Here is a 24885-nt window from a genome sequence, read left to right on the forward strand (position 1 = left end):
TGTATAGTTTTTTTGATAAATCAAAAATTTATTGAGAGCTAGTTTGGTCTAGCGGTTAAGGCACCAGGCTAGAAACCAGGAGAGAGTGAGTTCTAGTCCCGCCTTAGGCATGAAAGCCAGCTGGGTGATTTTGGGCCAGTCACTCTCTCAGCCCAACTCACTTCACAGGGTGGTTGTTGTGGGGAAAATAGGAGGAGGAAGGAGTATTAGGTATGAAAGGCAGGATAAAAAAATCTAAAAAATATATCATAAATTAAATACTGAATTAATGAATTAACAATGCAGTCATTAGATGTAAATCTTGCTATGGGCTAAACAAACCCTAAATATTTGCCATGAAGTATTGCTGCAACTGTAAGTGATAACAAGTGGTGTTAAATCTTATTCTCAGCATTTCTATAATAATGTGTCAAATCTTGAGATCAGGTTGTTATTTGCAGTTACATTCTTATCCTGTTTATTTTTGCAGTTCACAACAAAGGGACTGTTAGAGAAATGAATAATTGTCATGTTGCCTTAATAGTGTTCAGATTATTGGGCTAGAACTGGGGAGACTTAAAGTAGGTACAGGTCCCCATTGAATCATTTAATTTACTAGTGACTTACAACCTAATCTTCACTTGGTTTTTATGGGGTTAAAATGTATGCTACCTTGAGTTCTTAAAGAGAAGATAAATTAATATTTGTATATTAAAAATTGAATTAATTTATCTTTAGGTGAAAAAGAATTATGAAGCCCTCAAGCAAAGACAAGAGGAGGAGAAAATGGTACAGAGCTGTTCTTCAAAACTTGATGAGGAAAGTCAGTCTGTCAATAAATGGGAAAGAGAGAATCAAGAAACTACTAGAGAACTTTTGAAGGTTAAAGACAGATTAATTGAAGTTGAAAGGAATGTAAGTATTTCATTTGTTTTACTAGGAGCTGTTAAACACTTTATGGTTTTTGTAGGCCTTACACAGGTGATATGCTTGTACAGACTATATGTTCTAGAGCTGTGCGGGCTTTGTTTAGTTCATTTTTAGTAAGAAGCAGGCCTGTAGTGTGCATGCCCCAAAGCATGGTTCCCTTCTTCCCCTTCACTTTCGACTGCTGCATAAGCAGCAACATCTGAATTCTTAGTGGGTTTTAAAATAATTTCTATCTTCACAGAATACTTACTTTTCTGTTTTTTCTCCAGTATTCTTATTTTCTTTGCCTTCAAAAAGAAGAGTTCTGAGGTTCATTGTTACATGCAGTGCTAAATTATCATCTATGTGGGATGGACACACTTTTTGCCTCATTTACTTGGAATAAAATCAGTAGATAGTTGTCCACATTTCCAGTGCTTCACTGAGTGACTTCTCGACTCTGTGTCGAGTGACTCTATGATCAGTCCCACCCATGCCTCTTGCATACTCCCTCCTGACCTGCGCTGCGCCCTTGCACACGCTAAATATATATTATAAATTATAAATAAACAACAGTATTTATTGACTCTCTAAGCTGACTCTCTAAGCTGAACGTCGCAGATGAATGCTACACCTTTTCAGTAGTTCAATTTCTATTTGTGGTTTCTCACCACTCAGTCTTCTGTGGAGGATGATCATTGCCATCATTGTACAGCAGAGCAGGAGATGACTTGAGGGATGTTTTTCGCCTACCTTGGACAGAGCGTTTACTGTTCATTTTTCCTCTGACTCCTCTTCTCACCAGGTTTCTTAAATTGCCAATAGCAAATGCTGTCACTGTGATCTCCCTTGCCCCCTGTTTGCTAAAGGAGTTTGGTGATAGATAATCAGTATATTGATCTTCCACTGCAGTTGGACACACCTTTTGAGGATCAAGAATGAATATTTCATCATGACCTACCATCCTTACACTTGACCTTTGGTTGTTACCTAAGATCTTTCACAAAAAGTGATAGAGATCTTGATATTTGCTTTGCACTCTAAATGATATCTTGGCATCTTTTAAATATACGTTTATGAAAGTTGTAGCAGTACATATACTTTTATGTAATCAATATAATGTACATGGGGGAGACATCTTTTATTTATTGTCGTATTAATATATTTGGATGTGCCCTGCCAATCATAGCAACGTCAACATTTACATTTCTTAAATCATATATTGTGTTGTGTAAATATATCTCTCTAGTTACAGAATGAAATACGGGATTTTAGCGTTAATATTGTCTGTTTTTAAGTTATGCTTATATTTTGTGATTTCATCTTACCGATTTTGCAAGTTAAGACATTTTGGAATGTTTTATATAGAATTCTAAAAATGATGATTTTTTTACTGAACGGTACATGCATTTAATATGTTTTGTTTCATTCCTAAAGAATGCAACTCTGCAGGCAGAGAAGCAAGCCCTGAAAACGCAACTAAAGCAACTTGAGACACAGAATAATAATTTGCAAGCTCAGATTTTAGCACTTCAAAGACAGACTGTCTCCTTACAGGAGCAAAATACAACTCTGCAAACTCAAAATGCCAATCTTCAGGTTCTGTTTTCATATATGTATATTTTCTCCATTCACGACATACAGGTAGTCCTTGCTTACTGATCATTCATTCAGCAACCATTCAAAATTAGGACGGTGCCAAAAAAATTTTTTTACAGCTGATTTATGGCCATTGCAGCATCCCTCAATCATGTGATTGCCATTAAAGTCACTATGCATTGTCCTTTGTCTGACCTGTGATTTCCTCTGATTTCCCCCCCCCCTTGCAGAGCAGATTGGTTGGAGAGAAAGGGATTGCAAGAAAGTAAGCTGTTTGCTCTTCTACACATTGAAAGCAATGCAATCAGGTTGGCAACCCGGGGCTGGGAGCCGAAGACATGCTACACAAACAGCTTACAGTACTTGAAATCTCTTTATCTCCAGTCTCTCTGCTCTGCAGGGGGGAAGGGTCAGACAAAGGAGAGATTGCCTACAAGAAATTGCTTGCGTTTTTTTTCTCTCCCCCCTTGCAGAGCACAGAGATTGGAGAGAAAGATTTCAAGAGAATAAGCTGTTTGCTCTTCTACACATCAAGAACATGCACTGGCAGCAGGAAAGGGTCAGGCAAAGGAGAGACTGCCTACAGAAATTGCTTGCTTTTTCTCCCCCCATCCCCCACCCCCCGCAGATCAGAGAGATTGGAGAGCTTGAAAAGGAAGATTTTAAGAAAGTACTGTAAGCTGTAAGCTCTTTGCATACTGTAGCTCCCAGCCCCAGGCTGCAGCACAATCACATTGCTACGTACAAGACAGTAAGCAGGCACTCCAGAGGGTGGGGGAGTGATTAGGAGGCAAACAAAAGCTGAAGGTGTAAAACTGACCAGTTTTGTCTCTTTCCAGCTGAAAAGCACAGTTGCAATCATGTGATTTCCCACTTAGTGACCACTTTGCTTAGCAGCGGAGTTGCTGGTTCCAATTAGGGTCGTTAAGTAAGGACTACCTGTAGAATTATTAGTTAAAACCTTGCTTTTAACCACACAGTGCAAGTGATTTCATTAATGTGATGTTATGTGAAGAACATAAGACATTTGATTGCAAGTCTTTTCTGTAGTTTCCAAACAATACCAATTCATTCTTTCTGTTTACTAATGATCCTACCTGACCACAGAGTGGTCCTGCTCTTTGGAATCTGGCTTTGGACTTTATACTTCCATTCCACAGAAGATCATATGATTGTGCTGTTTTCAGTCCCTGTGTCTCACTGTTCTTGTAATGGTCTAATGGGGAATTAATCTATATGGAGTGTAGGATTCCAGGTGCTGTTAGATAACTGTTTTCACGTAGCTTCCTAATTCTCTGCAATAAATCCACTTACCTAACTTTTTTGTGTCTGCTTGAGACTGTGGAGCAGGGAAGCAATTTAACCACCATACATGGTATGAAATCCTAATGGTGTAAGTCCAGTTAAGCAGACATTTTCAGTGGGTCTTTTCTGCCTTTCTCTCTCTCCAAAGATCCTTCCTATATAACAGCGGTCCCCAACCCCCGCCCATGGACCGGTACCGGTCTGTAGTCTGTTAGGAACTGGGCTGCACAGCAGGAGGTGAGCTGGGGGGGTGAATGAGCGAAGCTTCATCTGCGCTGCTGCTGAAGCCTCCAGCGGTTACCAGGCTGGAGCTCCTTGCCTGAACCTGCTGGTTTTTGTGCCGGTCCTAGTGTCTGATGTGTGTCTTGTGAATCCAAGGAAAACCACCACCACCCCACCACCCGATCCGTAGAAAAATTGTCTTCCACAAAACCGGTCCCTGGTGCCAAAAAGGTTGGGGACCGCTGCTATAGAAGGAACACATTTGGTCAGAATGGCCCTGTGAACAGTGGGAAGTGGAATCCAGCAGTTCTGCAAATTGTCTTCATATGCAGTCCTCCGTCTATCTTTAAGAACTCATCCCACAGGGCAATTGGTGGAAATAAGCCTGAGGGGATGAGGAAGGAGGAGATCAGCTGAGCAGGCTGCTGCTGTGGTGTCGGCTGCTTCTCTCCCCCTCTTAAAATTGTTTCTGTAATGCAAACTAGATGCAAAATAATTCTATTAGCTAAATTCAGTCTTCTACAATTTGGATCCCTCAGACATTTTGGCTTCAATTCTAATTATTCTTAACTATTGGCCATACTGGCTGGGTCTAGTAAGATCTGTGGCCAAAATAGCTGAAGGTACCCAGATTGAGGGAAGCTGGCAATGAAAAACAAATATTTTTCATTCATTAAAAAGGAGTCTGTTATTCATTAGCTAATTACACTTTTTATCATTATAGGTGGAGAATTCAGCAATTAATTCACAAAGTACATCACTTATGAACCAGAATGCACAGCTTTTGATTCAACAATCTACCTTAGAAAATGAAAATGAATCCATAATAAAGGAACGAGAAGACTTGAGATCATTTTATGATTCTCTAATCAAAGATCATGAAAAATTGGAACAACTACATGAGCGGCAAGCAGCTGAATATGAATCTCTCATTTCTAAACATGGAAACCTTAAATCTGTACATAAGAATCTTGAGGTAGAACATAAAGATTTAGAAGACAGGTAATGACATTGTGCTAAATCAAGCTAAGTTAGGAAAGCCATACAATAGTTTTACATTGATTTAGGAAATAAAACAATTTAGTAAGAAAAGCAAAATCTACTTTCTTAATTATTTTTACAACTTATACTTGAGAGTAGTTTTTAATAATTTTATATTCACTTGATAGATACAATCAATTACTTCAACAAAAAGTACAGCTAGAAGAATTGGAAAAAGTTCTCAAAGTGGAGCAAGAGAAGATGCTTCAGCAGAACAAGAAACATGAAACAGTAGCAGTGGAATACAAAAAGCTTTGTGAAGAAAATGATAGGTAAGAAAGCAGTACTAATGAATTATGCTCTGTGAATATATTGTATTATGAAGATTGAAACTGACCGTGATCAGAACAGCTGAAATGCAGTGAAGTTTTTCAGCTGATGGGATTGCTTCCATTGGCAGAACTAGTAGAAAGATAACTTTCCCTTGCCTTGAAATCATGTATATACCTCAAAATATGTTCTGAAGTTTTTGAAATAATTGAAGCAGATTTTGGGGAATACAGGGGAAATGGAGGAGGAATAAAAAGCGTACATTTCCATTAATCCACTATTGGATTTTACTCAACATAATGCAAAAGCATTGTTAAAACCTGAGCTACTTTAAGAACATTGCAACCAATCTACAATATATTCAAAGAAATTCATCTTAGAATAACGTGAGAAAAATATTATATATATACAAAAAAGGCTGTAAACGTTGGCATTCATGCATTGTTTCTGTTCACAACAATACTACATGAATACCAAGGTTTATAGCCTTATTGTGAAAGCAACTTTTATTGTAATTTCATTTTTACCATTATTAATTATAGATTAAATCATACATATATACAACTTTTGAAAGAGAATGAAGTTCTTCAGGTTGATCATAAGAATTTGAAAACTTTACTAAACAGTTCTAAACTAGAGCAAACGCGACTGGAGGCTGAATTTTCTAAACTTAAAGAACAATATCAACAACTGGACATTACCCATACAAAATTAAACAATCAGTGTGAGGTAATCAGTTTATATTATTATTATAATGTTTTATTATAGTGTAATTAAATGTCTGTATGGTATATTTGTATAGATTTATCAGTAACATTAGAATTACAATTTCATAATTTAACGTATTTTTTAATATGGTCTCTACATTCTCTGGCCTCAACTTATTCTGTCCTAGAACTTCATGAGGACATCTGTGGGAGTAGTTTGAAACATCATTAGGGGCTGGATTTAGGCTTTCATTCTGTTGGTAGAAGCCTTTAGCAGAATTTCACTCAGCAAATATTTTTTGATGACTGTTTTTTCATATAATTATTTTATCTAAAACTCTGCTCTGAAGGATTGGGAACAAGCCAGAACAGAGTGTGATGGTGGTCTGTTTTCCATGGAATAGTGAATCTTGTTCTCTCACCCCCCCCCCCAAGCCCCAGCAGGATCCTTCATCAAAGAGCAGAACTATAAAATAGAGTCTTCCATTGACAGAATGTGATGCCTGAATCTAGCTCATGGTGTCATCATAATTAATTTTTTAAAAACGCTTAATCTTTTTGTTTTTGTACTTTTTGACAAAATATTAGAAACCATGAAGAAATTTAATACTTTCTCCTTTATTGAATCAAATATTGGGTTTTACATAAAGAGCTAAGAAAATTTCTTAAATTGAGAAGGCATCTAACAATTGATTATTCATCCATTCATCCCAGAACAGTTGGGGATCATTTGATATTAAATGTTTCACTAGGTATAGTGGTCTCTGGCCATTTCCACATTCTTTTCTGTCTTTTATCTTTCTCCTCAGCTCGATACCTTTCTTCCCCTCTTCCTGTGTTTAGGAGCATAAAATGGATGTCATGATAGGTATAGCCAGAAAGCAATGTTTCATAAACAAAAACAAAGGACATCTGTCCTATGATTCTTCTCTCATCTCCTGTTCCTAAGAAGAAAAGGAACAAGATAGTTCCAATAGAAGTTTACATAGTTATACCAGTCCTCTGTTTCTCTGACAGGAGCATCGGTCTGCCAGGAGATTGTTAGTCGTGATGGAAGAAACACTCAGTAAATAATTAAAATTAAGGCTAAAAAAATAAAATAAAAATGAAAGTTTGATTCCACAACTGTTAAAACAAGGCTAAGAGCAGAACAGAAGTAGAGAGTGCTAAACAGGGAAGTTTTGGTGGAAATTGGTTATAAAAATAATAATAACACATGAAGAAATAGAAGAAATAGAACTAATCTCCAAAATACATTTAAACCATCATGCTAAGTATAGATGACATTTAAATAACTATATACTGTATTTTCTGAAACAGGTAAGATGTAGACAGCAAGCAGGTGTTCAGGACATATGTAGTATACCACACTGTCACATGAATGACTCTCTGACCACTGGACAGAGATCATGGGTGTATGCTCAGTGCAAGGAGCTCCTGAGGCCAAGGTAATTCTACTGGAACAGCTGGGAGAGGGAGAGATGCAGGTGAATGGGGCCCTAAGGGATGTGACAGCAGAGTCCCACTCAGAGGGTGACAGCTCCTTGGCTGTTTCAGAGAATGAGGGACCTGGGGAAGGAGGACCTCCGTTTAAGGAAGAGGGAAGTTCTCACTTAGAAGAAACCCATTCCTTAGGGTCCGAACAGGTTTCCTCTTGCACTGAGGATTCTTCTTCTGAGAGAATGGGGTTTCTGGTAGTAAATGATTTGATTATTAGGAATTCAGATAGCTGGGTGTCTGGTGGATGTGCTGACTGCAGGTGACTTGCTTGCCTGGTGTGAAGGTTGCAGATGTTACACACTATCTAGCTGTTTTGGGCACCAATGGCATTCTTAAATGTAATTGAGAGGTCCTGGAAACCAAATTCAGGTTGCTAGGCTGGAAGCTGGAATCCAGCACCTCCAGAGTAGCTCTCTCTGAAATGCTACATGTTCCATGCACAGGACCAGTTAGACAGGCAGAGTTGGAATGTCTCAACATACAGATGAGATGTTGGTGCTGGAAGGAGGACTTCCTGTTTATTAAGCACTCCATTTCAACAAAATGGAACCAAAATGGCAGAGCACCTGTTAAACTGAGGGCTGGGAGAAAGCCAACAGAAGCTGACGAGTGTCTGGTTCAGAAACTTAGGGAAGGAGTTGAAAAGAATTATATCTGCCCTAAAGGGGAAATGACAGAAATAGGAGAGGATAATATAGTCATATGTGATGAATATTCAACAAGGCTCAGTGAAACAAGGAATTATGGCACAAACAAAAAGACTCAGAGTAATACAATGAAAGGTGTTGTGTATGTACACAAATGCTAGGAGCCTTCAGGTCAAAATGGGTGAATTGGAATACCTGGTCTTAGAAGAGAGTATAGATGGAATGTCTGGTCTTAGAAAAGGGTATAGATATAGTAGGTGTAAGATAGTGGAAACTGCTGTTAAAGACAAAATTACCGAACGTTTGGAGACACAGGCCTTGCTCAGGGATACCCTACATGGCTTCTCTAAGGGAAGATCTTGTCTAATTTAGTAGAGAATTTGAGGGTGTTAATAAACATATGGATAAGGGCAAGTCAGTAGACATCATCTACTTAGATTTTCAAAAAACTTTTGATAAAGTCCCTCATCAAAGACTTCTCACTAAGCTTAACAGCCATGGAATAAAAGGGCAGGTCCTTTTGTGAATAAGCATGGCTAAAGAAATAGTAAACAAAAAGGAGTAAATGGACATCTCTCACATGGAGGGGTATAACTAGTGGAGTCTCCCAAGGTTCAGTCCTAGGACTGGTGCTTTTTAACATATTTATAAATGATCTGGAACTGGATGTGGCTATTGGAATAGCCAAGTTTGCTGATCACACTAAATTATTTAGAGTGGTAATAACAATAAGACAGGGGTCCCCAACCCCCAGGCCGTGGACTGGTACTGGTCCGTGGCCTGTTAGGAACCGGGCCTCACAGCAGGAGGTGAGCGGTGGGTGAGTGAGTGAAGCTTCATCTGTATTTACAGCCACTCCCCATTGCTCGCATTACTGCCTGAGTGCCGCCTCCTGTCAGATCAGCGGCGGCAGTAGATTCTCTGTTAGAATGCAGTCTTCCATCACCCCCTGATGGGATTGTCTAGTTGCAGGAAAACAAGCTCAGGGCTCCCACTGATTCTGCATTATGGTGAGTTGTATAATTATTTCATTATATATTACAATGTAATAATAATAGAAATAAAGTGCACAATAAATGTAATGCGCTTGAATCATCCTGAAACCATCTCCCTCCTCTGGTCCATGGAAGAATTGTCTTCCACGAAACCAGTCCCTGGTGCCAAAAAGGTTGGGGACCACTGCAATAAGGGACTGAGAAGAGCTCCAAAGGGACTAGGGCAGTAGGTGTAACAATGGCAAATGTCATTCAACATGAGCAAGTGTAAAGTGATGGAGACTGCTGGATAAGATGGGCCAGGGTCCTGGCCCAGCAGGGCACTGCTTATGTTCTTATGAACCTCATCACATATTCAAGGGAGCAGTTGGTGGTTTTTCTCACTGGTTGGAAAAGGATGGCAGGGAACCCACCAGTCATTGCCCTGAAATTAACCCACATTAAATCCTGTGAAGGCAGCAGTATAGGCAGGCTGTTGAGATGCAGTGAAAGTGGGCTGTGGGGGCAACACAATTTATGCCAATATACTTTTCTCCCAACTCAGTGGTAGGAAGGAAATACATTGATGTGACTGTGAGGAAGAGCCCTTCATCTATCTAATAAGTTATCCATTTCTGACATATATAAAGGACTTAATACCACTCTCTTTGAAGAAGAGTAAAGAAATGTTGCTAAAAAAATCATATCTGAATTTGGTGTTAGGGCTGTGAACTCCTTTGGATTCAATTCCTAAAAGATGCTTTGGAGTGTGTAGGGATGGCAACATAGCACCTGCAAGTCCTCAAAACAACCTTTCTATATAGGTCTTTTAATTACTTTTTGTCTCATGGTATGATCTGAGGGTCTTTCCATAGAGTTACCATTGTTTTTGCCTTATACAGTTGCTTGTCTTTCTTCATTGGACCAGTAGATTCCCTTTATCTGAAAGGTCAATGCCTCTATGCTTTTGGTGAAGGAAACCTAGAGCATTGAATCTATTGACAGTTCACCAAGTCATAAAATACAAGTCTCTCCAGTTGGGTGGGAACACATACAGGGGACATAGTCCAGTTCAGAAGCCATACATAACATAAAATTTGCAGATTCCAAATGGTAAGCCCAGTGTATAAGCATTTCAGCTCTTGGATTTGCCCTGCCTATATCCTACTAAGGTAACTCTCCCATTGGTGTAGAAACAAATGTTTTGATTGGAAGGCAATGGGCATTAAGGAACTCAGGTTCTTCTGGAAAATTTAATTATAGATTTAAGTCCAAACATGTCATGTAGAGAAATATCAGCCATCTCCTCCATGCTTTCTATGCCTGTCAGTCTATCCTAGGCTAAATGTTTTTTACAGAGAATTACTGATTGGTTTTCTTCCAATATACCTTTTACAGAGCGACCCACTTGGTCTATTCCTTTTATTCCTTATTTGTAAAATTCCTTTATGAAGCATTATCAGTTAGATCTCTTTGCTTTTGTACAAGAGACCTGCAGGCAGAAAGTATAACACCTTACTCCTTTCTCTTAAGCTCATCCATTCCAGATCGTGGAGGTTAGTTATGACAGCAGATAAACTTGTATACAAGAGAATGCCACCTCTTAACAAATTTAGAAGGAACACTGATTATTTACCATGATTCCTGGTGTGATCCAGATGGATGAGTCATAGAACTTTTCTCTCATGGTGTTTCGCTACATCATTTTCCCAGTTTTCCTTACTCTGTTATTAAACAGATCTCTGTTGACTACTAGATGGATGGAATTAAATGTAAATACAGATCTGATATCTCAGAATCCCTACTCTTTCTAGGATAACAGAATGTTTTGTCATTGCTGGATTCTTCTGTTACTCCTAAACATTAGAAACCTTAATGATGAGTACTTATTGTTCCATTCTGTCTGTAAGAGAGCTGAAAACTCTGGAGAAATGCCCTGAGATATCTCCCCCCACCCCAAAAAAAGATTTGCCATATCCCATTCCCATTGGCTATAATTCTAGATATATTTATTGATAGCCAAAAATATAGTAAAACGTAAACAGAACCAGCAGAGTGTTTCAGTTAAAAGAAAAGCAACTGAAAATAATTTATTTCCCTGGGCAAGCTTGTGTTACTTGATTTGTTGTCTTAATTCTTCTTTGTGCTGTATAAATAAAATTGGCTCACTATCTGTACTAAATACTGTGTTTGCACATTTTGACAGTTGCTTAGCCAACTAAAAGGGAATTTAGAAGAAGAAAACAGACATCTACTGGACCAAATACAGACTTTAATGCTACAAAACAGAACACTTTTGGAACAGAATATGGAAAGCAAAGATCTCTTCCATGTTGAGCAAAGGCAATATATGTGGGTATCAACATAGGAAAGCCAACTACATAACCATAGTTGCAATTGAACTGTCAAATAAAAATCATGAAAATGTTAATGGGACTTTTTGTTAAGAACTGAAGAAAAATGTCTGATACCTAATCAGATTTTAATCACTCATATTCACTATGAAAGCATATTCAGTGTTGAATTAACTTGAATGAGTCTTACTCATATTCTGGCAATTAATGAGAGTGACAGATTTCTTATGACAAGTTATAAGCAATCTGTTTCTTCTCTTGATGTTTGTATTTTTATAAGGAACGATCAGATTCTTTAAAATACACCTTTTGAGTTGAATTGAATTGGCTGAAGGCATAAAAGACATAAAATGACTGTTTTAAAAGAACACATATTTAATGTATGCACACACCATTAAAATACAGTCTGAATCTTGCTGTGAATACTTAAGGACTATTCCAGGTAATTGTATAATAACGTACTTTTGGATTCAGGAGAATTTTTATGCAAACCCACTCACTATTAGCACGATTTCATCTACCATCCATGACTGGAGATGCAGCTTTTCTGCAAAAAGGAATTGTAGTCAGGGCTGTCTGCTTAATCAAAATAAGATATGCCCTTTGATTTTGAAGAGAGAGGTAGTGCACAACCTAAAACAAAGACCAGGGGAATTGTGTAGGATTATGAGATAAACAGATGTTTGGTTTGAAAAAGAGGAATCCCAATTTTTGATATTTACAATATTATTGTCAAAGGGAAATATTCAGTCAATGTAAGACATGGTAATCTCAAATTTTGAACAATATATGTTTCATTTCAGAAAGTGATTTAATTGTGAGGGCTGAATTACTGCTTTTTAAAAACACAAACACAGAGACAATTGTAATAGAGAAAATCAGTAGTGCTCCCTGACCCTCATCCATGTTCTATACTGGAGATGTTTTCACAGAACATATTGTGGGTTTAGTATTGGAAAATACCATATTTCCATGATGCAAAATCTATATAGAGGTAGTCTGGGCCAATCCTGTATTGTGCAAAAAACAATTTCACAATTATTTATAAAATGAGACCTACAGTGAAAAGGTACTAAGATATTTAGATATAAAGCTCAAAAGGAAAAGCAATTTTGTAGAAATTTGTCCTTCTGAAATTTTTTTATAGTGACAAGCTGAATGAATTGAGAAGACAAAAAGAAAAATTAGAAGAAAAGATTATGGATCAGTATAAATTCTATGAACCATCTCCCCCTAGAAGGTAAGATATGATCACTAAATTAAAGGATATTATTATCTTTCTGTTGGGAATTGTTTCAGATGCCTTGACACCACCAGAAAAAAAGCCGTATTTATTTTCTAATACTAAAGAATTCTAAATTTAGCATTCTTTTTCATCAGTCAGTCAGTCAATCAACTTTATTTTGGTTATTTACCAATTCAAAAAGAAGGCAACAAATTGTGAGACAGTAAATAAAAATTGTAATAAAAATAAACAATTACAAAACTGATGTAGTCAAAGTACAATGTATTTTACAAATTATAAAGAAAACATAGCCTCATTCAGAATCAGAAATTCACATTAATTGGACAACGATATCCAGGTGATTGATAATCTGACTAGATGTGGAGATATTAGCTGTAACAGTAATCATTGTAATAAGGGCAATATAACAAAACATGGCTTAATGCTTCTATAGCTCTCTCACCATGGTGGCAAAAGTCTTTGTTCAAATGGAATACCTTGAAATTTCTCTTCAAGAACAGTTGTTGGAAGGACTTTAATCTTTCCAAAATTAGGTCTCTTCTGAATTTGGGAACATTATGGCTTAAATACCTTGCCAGCTTCAAAAAAGGGAAGTGACTGCCCAGGAACATATCTTTAAATAGGGCAGCCAGATCTAATTGGCTTTCCAGATCCATGGCACACTGTTTAAAGGCTGTTGCTGCATGCTCATGTCCCATCTTCAGAATTTCATTAGATGAAAAATTGTAGCATTTCAATTTCAGTTGACTGGTTTCTCTTCAGATTGTATAAACCATTCACATTCTTTTTCATTTTTTCAAAAGGAGAGGCAACTGGATTACTCTGAAAATGAGGAAATTGATAAAATCAAAGAAAGATGTCAACCGAGAACGCCTCAGATCTCTGACTGTGACACCAACCCGCTCAGAATCTAGTGAAGGATTTCTTCAGCTGCCACATCAAGATAGTCAAGATAGTTCCTCTGTGGGCTCAAATTCACTTGAAGATGGCCAGACGGTGGGGACTAAAAAAAGCAGCAGTGAGTAAATTGTCTAATTTAAATAGGGAGTAGTATCTGCTGTAATGTTTCCAGTTCAAAATGTATGGGGGGAAAAGCTGGGTTTAAAGTATTTTAATCATCTTATTATGTGGTTGACAATGGAGAAGCAATCTCTACAGCAAAGAATACTAAATGTTTGTCAGGGCTTCACTATTTAAAATAAAATTTAAAAATGGGTTAGAGCTGGCTAATGAAATTTGTACCTCCTTTACCTGTATCCTTTTTTCTATATTGTTTTTCTCATGACATTTTTCTCATGTGATCTTCCCTTAAAATGCTTCCTTATGAACGACTTTTATATAGTTATAGAGCTGATCCTATTTGTCTGCATCTCCATGATGAACCCCATCATCTGATGGAGTTAATAAAGTGCAACCCTGCCTCCCATATTGCATGGAAGAGGCAGTGTCTTGGTTCATATACATTATACATAGAGCTCAGTTGTATATTGATAAGGAACTTATTTATATATCTATTACATATATATCCCACCTTTCAGGAGCTCAAGGCAGCATACATAATGGTCCTTCCTTCTGTTTTTCCACACAACAATCACCTTGTGAGTTAGCTTGGACTGAGAAAGAGTAACTGGCCCAAAGGTTTTCATGGCTGTGGGTGGACTAGAACTTGGGTCTCCCAATTCGTAGTCCAGTATCTTAACCACTACACCATTCTAGCTTTTAATTTAATTTCTAGCTTCTGTAATACACACACACACAAACACACACTCACACTGTATATATAATGTCCAATCCTTGGCAACTGCCTGGACTAGTCCCTGCAGTTTTCCTGACAAGATTTCAGAAGTGGTTTGCCATTGCCTCCTTCCTAGGGCTGAGAGTGACTGGCCCAAAGTCACCCAGCCAGCTTTCATGCCTAAGGTGGGACTAGAACTCACAATCGCCTGGTTTCTAACCCATTACCTTAACCACTAGACCAAACAGGCTCTCTCACTTATTATATAAACTTAGGGAAACAAGCAATTGGCATAGAAATATCCATTCTGCTTATATATTTTAATTGTGCTCTGCCATCAAGACAAAAATATGCTAAGATACTCAGCAACATCTGACCAATTTTGATTGATCTTGGAAGTTAAATAAGGTTTATCATGGTTAGTATTTAGATATCTATATGAAGAGATAGAGAGATAGATGGATAGCAAAAGGGATCTGTTTAGTACAGAAAGGCCAGAGGAAGGAAATTTAGACTGCAATGCTAAGGTCTTTCTGTAGAGTAATATTCGTTGAACACAGTAGGAATTTACTGTAAAAAGCATGTATAGAATTGCAGAATGAGGCACATTGTTTGAGTATCATTTATTTTCACAGCCAATCTATGACCACTATACCTTTGTGGTTGCTTTACAGAATTGTGCTCTCAAGCTATTTGAACTGTACCTAAACAAATCATGTACAGGTAGTCCTTGACTTATGACCACAATTGGGACCGGAATTTCCATCAGAAGTGGTTGGGGCCGTTGAGTCACCATGTGACAGGATATTATGAGTACGGATGGTGAGCAGGAGGGGGCCCCTATCCAGGGGGGAAAACTCATGCGTAGTTTAGAGGCTTTGAACTGTCCTTCAAAGAAACTCAGAGCAGACCCACCTTGAGTTTTCGGGTTTATCTGTCTGGGTTTCCCACACTCCAGTTTGGTAGGATTTTCTGTCTACTATAGCTGTTAATAAACGCTAGAGACAATCTCGTCTCAGTGTGGTTTTTTGCTTACCTCAGGACACAGGACCTGATTTTACAACCATTTTTATGTGGTCTTTAAGTGAATCCTGCTTCCCCAATAGGTGTTTTTTGCTGGAAAATGGCAAAATAGTTGCAGAACAGGATCACGTGACCATGGGATGCTGCAGCAGGTCATAAATGTGAGCCAGTTGCCAAGCACCCGAATTGTGATCGTTTGACTGTAGGGAGGTGTAACCTTTCGAGATGCTTTGACTTGCTTTACAGGCTGTAAAGCACCCATTCTGAGGCTGTCGTAACTTTGGACCATCGTTAAATGAATGGTTGTAAGTCGAGGACTACCTGTATATCCATTATTGGAATGTATGAGTTTTTAATGTTCTTTTGTTGATTTTGTTATTTCATTAATAAAGTAGGAAAAATACATAATATATTTCATAAGACAAGTTTCTTAAAGTTTTTACATTGTACTAAAAGGTGTAAATGTAGTATCTAAAACTGCCCAGAGTCCCTCTCTTGGGGGGAGATGGGTGGTGGCGAAATTTGATAAATAAATAAATATCTGCTTTTTAAATTTTTATATTTATTATAACTATAGATTTCTATACAAACAGTTTAAATACTGTTTTGTTTTAAAATGAACAGAAAATGTTCTTCAGTTTTGTAGTTTTATATTTATGACAGATTAGATATATTTTATGTCATGTAAAAAGCACTGAAGCTTCTATTCACTGTATGTTCATCTCAGAGAAACTGAAATAATACTTGTTATCCTTATATTAGGCTTATAATAGATAGCTTGCAATTTATAGTTACATTCTGACCTGCATTTTTGTGTATTGCTTGACTGAATATACTCTCTATGAAGTACAGTGCATCTATAATGTAGATTTGAGTGACTTTTTTCACTTTTTACCTCTCCTTCCTGGATAAAATTTATTAAGTGGATGGGATAGTCTCCTTGTCAGCTTCACTGTTTCAGATTATTAGCTTTTTCTGCTGTATAGCAGCCAAATTGTGACATCTAGTTCCTAGAATCAATACAAATTCCATCTTGTCTGTACTGAATCACACTTTGTTTCCCCCCATCCTGTCTCTTACACCTTGGAGAACTGCAACCCAAGCTTGCAGGAAAAAAGTTTGCTGAGTGTCATCAGCACATTAATGACATCTAGCTCCAAACTCTGAATGTTCCTTCTCAGTGCTTCATATAGATATTTAAATAACATGGGAGACAAGGTAGAACTTTGTGGGACCCTAAAGGATAATTCCAAAAAAGTCAAGCAAAAGTCTCACAGTATCACTTTCTGGTAGCATGGAGCCACTACTAACTGGTATGTCCAATTCCAGCTCCCTCAAGTATTTCAACAAGAGTCTGCACTTAATGTTATCAAAAGCTTCCAAGAAATCCAGGACTATCAACAAGGTAGCTCTTCCCCACCTATTTCCAGAATAGATGATTCACCAGAATAATCAAGATGGTCTCCTTGTCAAATCCAGGTGTAAATCCAGCCTAAAAAGGATCAAAATAATCTAAGAGCTCCTCAAGATGCACTACTACCACTTCCTCCACCAAATTGGCTAAGTAGTTGACACAGACTGATGCACAATGCATTTATTTGATGTTTACTCCTACAAACATACATTCAGAATTGAAGTGTTAGGATGGAGTTGTACATTAAGATGATAACTGGAAATACTCAATCCTGGGTTTCCTTTAGATAAGAGAGGTAATTAGAGTTGGAATCAATAGGCAGAAAAGATTTTAAATTACATCCTGGCAAATTTTTCTATTCTTCACTCCAGCAAAATCCTTCAGTGAAAAATGCAGTGCATATGGTAGATGGATAAGGGGCCAGGTCATATGCAGAGATTAACATATTTTAAGGTTGTAGTGTCATATATAACTTCTTGGAAGTTAATGTTATTAAACATACTTTGTTTTGATTTTTCTTATTATTTTTCTGAGATTAATAATTTATGTATATACTTTCTGCTTAGACTGGAATAATCCCACACTGAAAAACAAATATTTTCTACTTACCAGATCCTCTTGCATAGGACTTCAAGTCTGGAATAAGAGATCCATGTAAAATCCTTCTGTAACTGTGAATTAAAAATTGTTTTTGTATATACATACTATACTGTATGCTTGACTTTAATGTCACTTCATTGTCATATTTTTCTGTTTTATTTTGTTTTGCTATCATTTTTCTGACTGATAAGATCCCTGCCCCCATACCCAAGTGTTATTATTTAAGATGATAATCTCTCAGATCGTCACAATTTACTGCACTTCCTTTCTTGACTGGATAGTGTATGGTTGGTCATGCTTAGCCATGGTTTGTTTTAACCATGACTAGTAGAAAAAGATGGACATATAACTTGGAGTCTGTTTTGCAGGTTAACATCTTGGCTCATTTGGCCAATTCCTGATTTGTTTTCCCTCTTAATTTTAATGGTCCTTGTCTTGTGTCTATGTGGAATGGATACTTGATAGGACATAAAAACAAATTGGGACTAAGCCAGGAAACTACACAGTATGTATTCCCATTTGTTCATCACTGTGAGATGCAGTTGTTGAGTTTACACAACATGCTAAGTCAAAGTTTGTTAACCATGATTTATGGAAGAAACCACATTAGGCTGATAAATATAGGCTATTTTTTTTACTTGTGAGCCACCCAGAGTCATTGGGAATCAGTAGCATACACATTTAATTATCCATACATTCATTCATACATACATACATACATACATACATACATACTGTATGTACATACATATGTAAGAGGTAAACAAACTGCAGTGGCTTAATTCAGATATCACACTAAGCCATAATGAAACCATATTATCACTTAACATAATTTATAATTTACCACAAACAGTTTCAAACTGAGTTGCTGTCCAGGAACAAAACATCTTTTATTCTTCGACCCTGTTTCATGCATTACATTAAGACAAAAACAAAGAGGATTATGGCTTAGTGCAGTGTGTCAACCTTGACATATTAAAAAGGTAAACCTTGCTGCTAGTTCTCACAACAATTTAATGGAATAAAATAGGTTCAAGTCAGAAGAACTACAGCAACAGTGTGGTTGGGTCCAGTCGATGGTAAATACATCCTTGCGGGAGGGGGTGTTTCCGGTGGCCTTTAAGGAAGCGTTGGTACGACCCCTCCTCAAGAAACCATCACTGGCCCCTACCGTGCTGGATAACTTTCGTCCGGTCTCCCACCTCCCCTTTATGGGGAAGGTGGTTGAGAAGGTGGTGGCATTGCAACTCCAGAGGATCCTGGAGGAAGCGGATTATCTAGACCCCTTTCAGTCAGGTTTCAGGCCCTGATATGGGACAGAAACTGCATTGGTCGCACTTATGGATGATCTCTGGCGGGAGTGGGATGGAGGTAGTGCATCCATCCTTGCTCTCCTTGACCTCTCAGTGGCCTTCGATACCATCAACCATGGTATCCTTTTGGGTCGGCTCAGGGAGTTGGGGATGGGTGGCGTAGTCTTTCGCTGGTTCACCTCCTTCCTCCAGGGCCGGTCCCAGTTGGTGTTAATAGGGGAGGAGAGATCGGGCTCATGGCCCCTCCTTTGTGGGGTGCTGCAGGGGTCGGTACTCTATCCTCTCCTTTTTAATATCTACATGAAACCGCTGGGTGAGATCATCCGTCTCCATGAGACGAGGTATCATCAATATGCTGATGATACTCAATTATATATCTCCATCCCGGGGTAAGTGATGCTGTGACTGTCCTATCCAGATGCCTGGGGGCTGTGGGGGCCTGGATGGGGAACAACAGGCTTCAGCTGAACCCTGGTAAGACGGAGTGGCTGTGGGTTAATGGCCCCTCTGCTCCAAGGAACTTGCCATCTTCAGTCTTGGATGGGGTGGCACTGCCCCAGACAGACTCAGTGCGTAACTTGGGGGTCCTCTTGGACTCACGACTCCTGCTTGAAGAGCAGGTGGCAATCGTGGCCAGGAGGGCCTTTGCGCAACTTTGTGTTGTGCGCCAGTTATGCCCCTTCCTGGAGCCAGAGGTCCTTCGAACAGTCACTCATGCCCTGGTCATTTCCCATATAGACTACTGTAATGCGCTCTACATGGGGCTACTCTTGAAGAGTATCCAGAAACTACAGCTGGTCCAAAATGCAGCTGCACAGGCGATTTTGGGTGCGCCAAGATCACATATTACCCCGTTGCTGCGCGAGCTGCACTGGGTTCCAGTTTGCTTCCAGGTCCAATTCAAGGTGTTGGTTATCACCTTTAAAGCCCTACATGGCATGGGTCCAGGTTCCCTAAGGGACCGTCTCATCCCCGTTACATCAACCCGTCCCACCCGGTCATGCAGAGAGGGCATGTTGCGGACCCCGTCTGCGCGAGAATTCCATCTGGCGGGGTCCAGGAGGCGGGCCTTCTCTGCAGCAGCTCCTGCCCTTTGGAACACTCTTCCCCCAGAAGTGAGGCTAGCCTCTCCTCTTTTGGACTTCAGGAAAAGATTGAAGACCTGGCTTTGTCACCATGCCTGGAGTGGGGAAAGCAAAAGCCACTCTTGGGGTTGGTTGGCTCCTTAGTCCTGCCGAGGCCGATCTTGCTCCCCTCTGGGTGGTATTAGATCTCCCATTACTTGGATCTCATTACATTTTATATTTATTTATTGATATAGATATTTGTAGATTAATGATGATATTATGATTTTATTAATTTTAAACTGTTTTATTGTAAACCGCCCAGAGTCCCCCGTATGAGGGAGATGGGCAGTGATAAAAATATGATAAATAAATAAAAAATAAACAAGTTGGTAGCAATTATGGACAAAGCTCAAATATGTTTAATAAACCAAATTAGCTTTTTAAAGACACTTTTCCATCTCCAAAAACTTGCCTGGTGGTTTCTAATTCTCTTTCCCTCTCCCCAGTCCACAGTCAGCGGTTTGTTTAGGTTTTGTTGTTAGATTGTTTTTTCAGACATTTAACAATCCTGAATGGTGGAAATTCCTTATGTTCCTCACACAGGATTTCCAGGATTTCTGGGTGTTTTAGAAGCTTCACTATAGAGGCTTCATATTTCATTGTCATTCAGCAACATTAAATTAATAGCTTATAGTAAATTGCACCTAGTGGAAACTCAAGCATTCATTTCTGTCCTTAGTTTCAACATTTAACTTCCATCTGTTCTTCTCCCCTTTTTCTTTCATCTTACCGTTTCTGTTTTTCCTTATGCTATGACATAAAAGTGGTTGCACTGAAAAGACTGCCCTTTTTGAGGAACAGACCGAAGGAAAAAGACAAAATGAAGGCCTTCTACCGTCGCTCCATGTGTAAGACTTTATGAAAGTTCAGCTTCTTTTTAAATGGCTATACTGGCATCTATTATTAATTTACCTAACCCTTTCCTGGACTGCACTATTTTTCCTATTCTGCACAGTGCAAGTCCTACTGTATACAAGGAGCTGAAGCAATGTTTCTAAACACTTTGACAGTGAATATACATAACTATTGGTTTCTACAAATAACAAGAAATGAAGATTCATTTATATGCTCAAGTTACAGGTTACAAAGTTACAGGTTACTCAAGTTACAGGTTACAAGTAGTCCTCAGTTAACTATGTAATTGGGACTGGAATTTCCATTGCTAAGTAATGTGGTCATAAAACAAGATGTCACGTGACCATGCTGCTTAGTGGAGGCAGTTCCAGCACTTCCAGTGGTGGTTGTTAAGGGAATCTTGCGCTTTTGGTAAGGGCAACATCACATGCTTGCCACTTGCAGCCTTCTGCCAGCTTCTCCATTGACTTTGCTTGTTGGAAGCTGGCAGTGAAGATCGCAAATGGCAATCATGTGACTGCGGGATGCTGCGACGTCGTAATTTAAAGTTGGTTGCCAGATGCCCAGATCACAATCATGGAACTGCAGGGACGCTGTGACGGCTGGAACTTCAAGAACCTGTCATAAGTACCACTCATTCAGTGTCATCATAACTTCAAATAGTTGCTGAACAAGTGGCTGTTAAGCAAGGACCACCTGTATACATATACATTTGAGCATATGTGCATTAAGACATATGGATAACTAGGTCCCGGGCACACATTTTCAAAGTGAATGTCATTTTTAATTTTATTTACAGGTTTTATAAGATGGGTACCATTTTCTTTTCTTTCTTTCTTTTTTTAAGTAAAACCTGTCCAAACATAAGCAGTAGCCTGCTTGTCTTTTACAAGTGTCTTAAACTGGGGAACGGGGAGGCAAGTTTAATATACTATTTTTAAGTTTAGGGTGCAATAGAATCATAGAATCAAAGGGCTGGAAGGGACCTTGGAGGTCTTCTAGTCCAACCCTCAATATGTAGAGAGCTGTTATAGAGTACATTTAATTTAGAACCTTATCTCTAGTGTAATGCACAATTGTCTGGACAGAAGCTTGCACAGTAAAGGGCTCCTTATCATTGCCAGCACTGACTATATAAGTACTTCTGCTCATCTTACCCTGTTCATTCCATTTACCATTACAAAACATATCAGAGCTTCTAACATATATTTATGTAGCATTCCAGCACGAGCATGGTAGTTAAAACTTTTAAAATCATCTCTACAAGAAAGCCTTGCTTTTTAACATTTTTCATTCATTCAGCCAAATGCATGTTGTAACATATATAAACGTGGATTGTAGCTTGTAGTATGATGGTTAGAGATAAATGTGAAGCATTTTACAATGCAAAAAAAAATCATTGAATCATGCTGATTCATTTGCTTTCATTTGCATCCCAGCAATGAATGATCTGATGCAGTCCATGGTCTTAGCAGGAGGACAATGGATAGGTAGTTCTGAGCATCTGGAAGGTCCTGATGATATATCTACGGGTAAAAGGAGAAAAGAATTGGGATCTATGGCCTTCTCTACTACATCCATCAACTTTGCCACTGTCAACTCTGCTGCAGGCTTGAGATCCAAGCAGTTGCTTAATAATAAAGGTATAGGTAGAATCTTTTCAGTGTGGTGTGGCTGTGTTAGCAACACTAGTGGTATTGGAATCTATTTGTGCTTAATATTTCATATGATTTTCCAGCAAATATTTGTATTGCAGATTTATGTATTGGGGAAAAGTTCTGTATTTCTGACTTATTCTTTGTGAGAACATGAATTTATTAGCAGGAAAAACTATTTCATAGCATTTTCTAGATGATAAACTAATACTAAGCTTTTGATGCTTGTTTTCCACCTAGATATAGCATCTTTTGAAGATGTAAGTCCACAAGGAATTAGTGATGATTCTAGTACAGGTTCAAGAATTCAAGGTAAGATTTGTACTTTAAATGAGTGCTGGTTATGGGAATATTGATGAAGTTTAACCAGAAACAGTTAACAAGGATGGCAAGTTAGCATGTTGTCAGTTTCTGACTGTCTTTTTCTCTTCTTTCTGCCTTGCATCTCATCTCATCCTTTTTTCCATTTAATCTAATAGGATTCTTCCCAATTTCCTTTATGCTGATAATATTGTTTAAATAAAGCGAACAATTGAGTGCAAGGTGCATGTAAACAGGATCATTTTTTTTCAGTTCTCCTTCAATTCTAAGTATCAGAGTTTAGTGTTGAGAATTATTTAGGCAATCTGTTTCTCAAAATGTGTTCACTTATACATTAATTTATTTTCTTTATCAAATTTCAGCTTAGATATAACCAGAGAGTGCTGAAGTAGAAGTTACAGCTAAATGAAATTTAACTGATGATTCAAAGTCAGTTTAAATCAAAGCAATACATTATTTTAAAGCATATTAATACTGCCCCTATACTTACATTGTTTAGGAGTACATGATGTTAAGTAAAGGAGTGTTTTTGTTCCTTCTATTGGTGGCATTTCTGCATAGGTCATATCCGTGTGAAATCTATTGTAAATGCCTTAAACAAAATTAATTTTCTAAAAGTTGACATGCTATTTTTTAAACCCAGTTTTTCAATTCTAAACATGCATTCTATTTTTCCTGTTTCATATCTTTTTTTTTTTTTTTTTGCTATACTGTACTTTTTGCCTGGAAACATCTCTTCCTGTTTTAGGAGTATTGCTTTAGGAGTATTAGTGCCAAAATCATGTTTCTACAGTAAATGGTAAATTGATGCAGTTTTTTAGTGTTTGTGCAATGCTAGGGATTTTAATACCAACACACATCTGCCACCAATTTGTCAAAAATTGGGGGAGGGTTTTGCTGGGAGATGATTATTCAAGGTGGTGTTATATTCCCAGGCAATGGATATAAATGCTTACACTTTTGACAGAGGAACTTCTTTGATTACAAAACTATTTACAATATAATCTTTGTACCTTATTTTTGCGATAGTTGTGAGTGTGCAGTGCTTTTTTACATGAGTTCCTGAAATGCAACCTCCTATATAAACTTCTTAATGAGTATTGTGAATGCTAAAGTGATTACATTCAGTGCTGAAATTAACAATACTTTCTCACTGTCTAGCATTGGCTTGTGTCTCCCCTATCTTCTTCTGTAATAAGAAGTTTTGTTTATTTTGCACCTACTGATTCCTGTCCTCTCTTTATCCTCCTCCCAATGGCCTCTGTGGGAACTCTCTTCTGGGTGAATGCAGAAATCTCTCTTGCTGTTCTTTTTTTTACCATGTCATGGCCCATTGTGGACTCCACACAAATGCTTTCCAGCTCCTTCTTTCTCTGGCCCCAGTAGCCATCACCACTCTTAATGAACACTTCATAACAAAGGGGAAATGACAAGACTTCTCCCCATTCCAATCTTCTGTCACAGGTCAGCTTTTGCCTGGAATTTTTGAGGCACTTGGCCCTGTGGATTGTTAATTATAGATTCTCATGTCTTGCCTATACACCTCCAACATTGCTCTCTCCACTCCTGTTTAACTTCTATGTGAGATCACTAGGTGAGGTCATCCATTGCCACAGCATTAGATATCATCAGTGTGCCGATGATACCCAATTGTACATCTCAACTCTGGGCCCTCCAAGGGATTCTGTTGAAGTTCTGCCTCAGTGTCTGGAGAATGTAGTGGTCTGGATGATGGAAAACAGGCTTAGATTTAACCTCATAAGATGAAGTGGCTATGGATTGCAGGACCCCCTGGGTCCACGGATTTTCCATCTTTGTTTCTGGATGAGGTTGCACTACCATAAACAGACCTGGTACACAATTTGGAGGTCCTCCTAGATATATGGCAGCTGTAACTCAGAGGGCCTTTGCAAACTTCCATTTTGTGTGTCAGTTGCACCCACTCCTAGATTGGGAAGCCTTGTTCACAGTCACCTACATATTAGCCACCTTCTATTTGGATTACTGCAATGCAGTCTAAATGAGGTTGTCCTTGGTAACCACTTGGAAGCATCAGCTCATCCAGAATGCAGCAGTGTGGGTAGTTATA

General features: G+C 38.4%; 1 protein-coding gene across 3 annotated transcripts in view; it reads left to right on the plus strand.

Annotated features, from left to right (window-relative positions):
* CCDC88A (coiled-coil domain containing 88A) overlaps nucleotides 1-24885 on the plus strand; it is a 100008-nt gene that overhangs the window by 59177 nt on the left and 15946 nt on the right. For all 3 annotated transcript variants that reach the window (XM_063301292.1, XM_063301276.1, XM_063301283.1), the window contains exons 18-28: nucleotides 718-894; nucleotides 2326-2487; nucleotides 4739-5016; nucleotides 5184-5327; nucleotides 5868-6054; nucleotides 11360-11505; nucleotides 12655-12747; nucleotides 13557-13771; nucleotides 20730-20813; nucleotides 22260-22463; nucleotides 22716-22787. In XM_063301292.1, the coding sequence (XP_063157362.1) occupies nucleotides 718-894; nucleotides 2326-2487; nucleotides 4739-5016; nucleotides 5184-5327; nucleotides 5868-6054; nucleotides 11360-11505; nucleotides 12655-12747; nucleotides 13557-13771; nucleotides 20730-20813; nucleotides 22260-22463; nucleotides 22716-22787 (1762 nt within the window). The remainder of the gene's footprint in view (nucleotides 1-717; nucleotides 895-2325; nucleotides 2488-4738; nucleotides 5017-5183; nucleotides 5328-5867; nucleotides 6055-11359; nucleotides 11506-12654; nucleotides 12748-13556; nucleotides 13772-20729; nucleotides 20814-22259; nucleotides 22464-22715; nucleotides 22788-24885) is intronic.

Source organism: Candoia aspera, chromosome 1 (genome assembly GCF_035149785.1).
Source record: "Candoia aspera isolate rCanAsp1 chromosome 1, rCanAsp1.hap2, whole genome shotgun sequence".
Lineage (NCBI taxonomy): Eukaryota > Metazoa > Chordata > Lepidosauria > Squamata > Boidae > Candoia > Candoia aspera.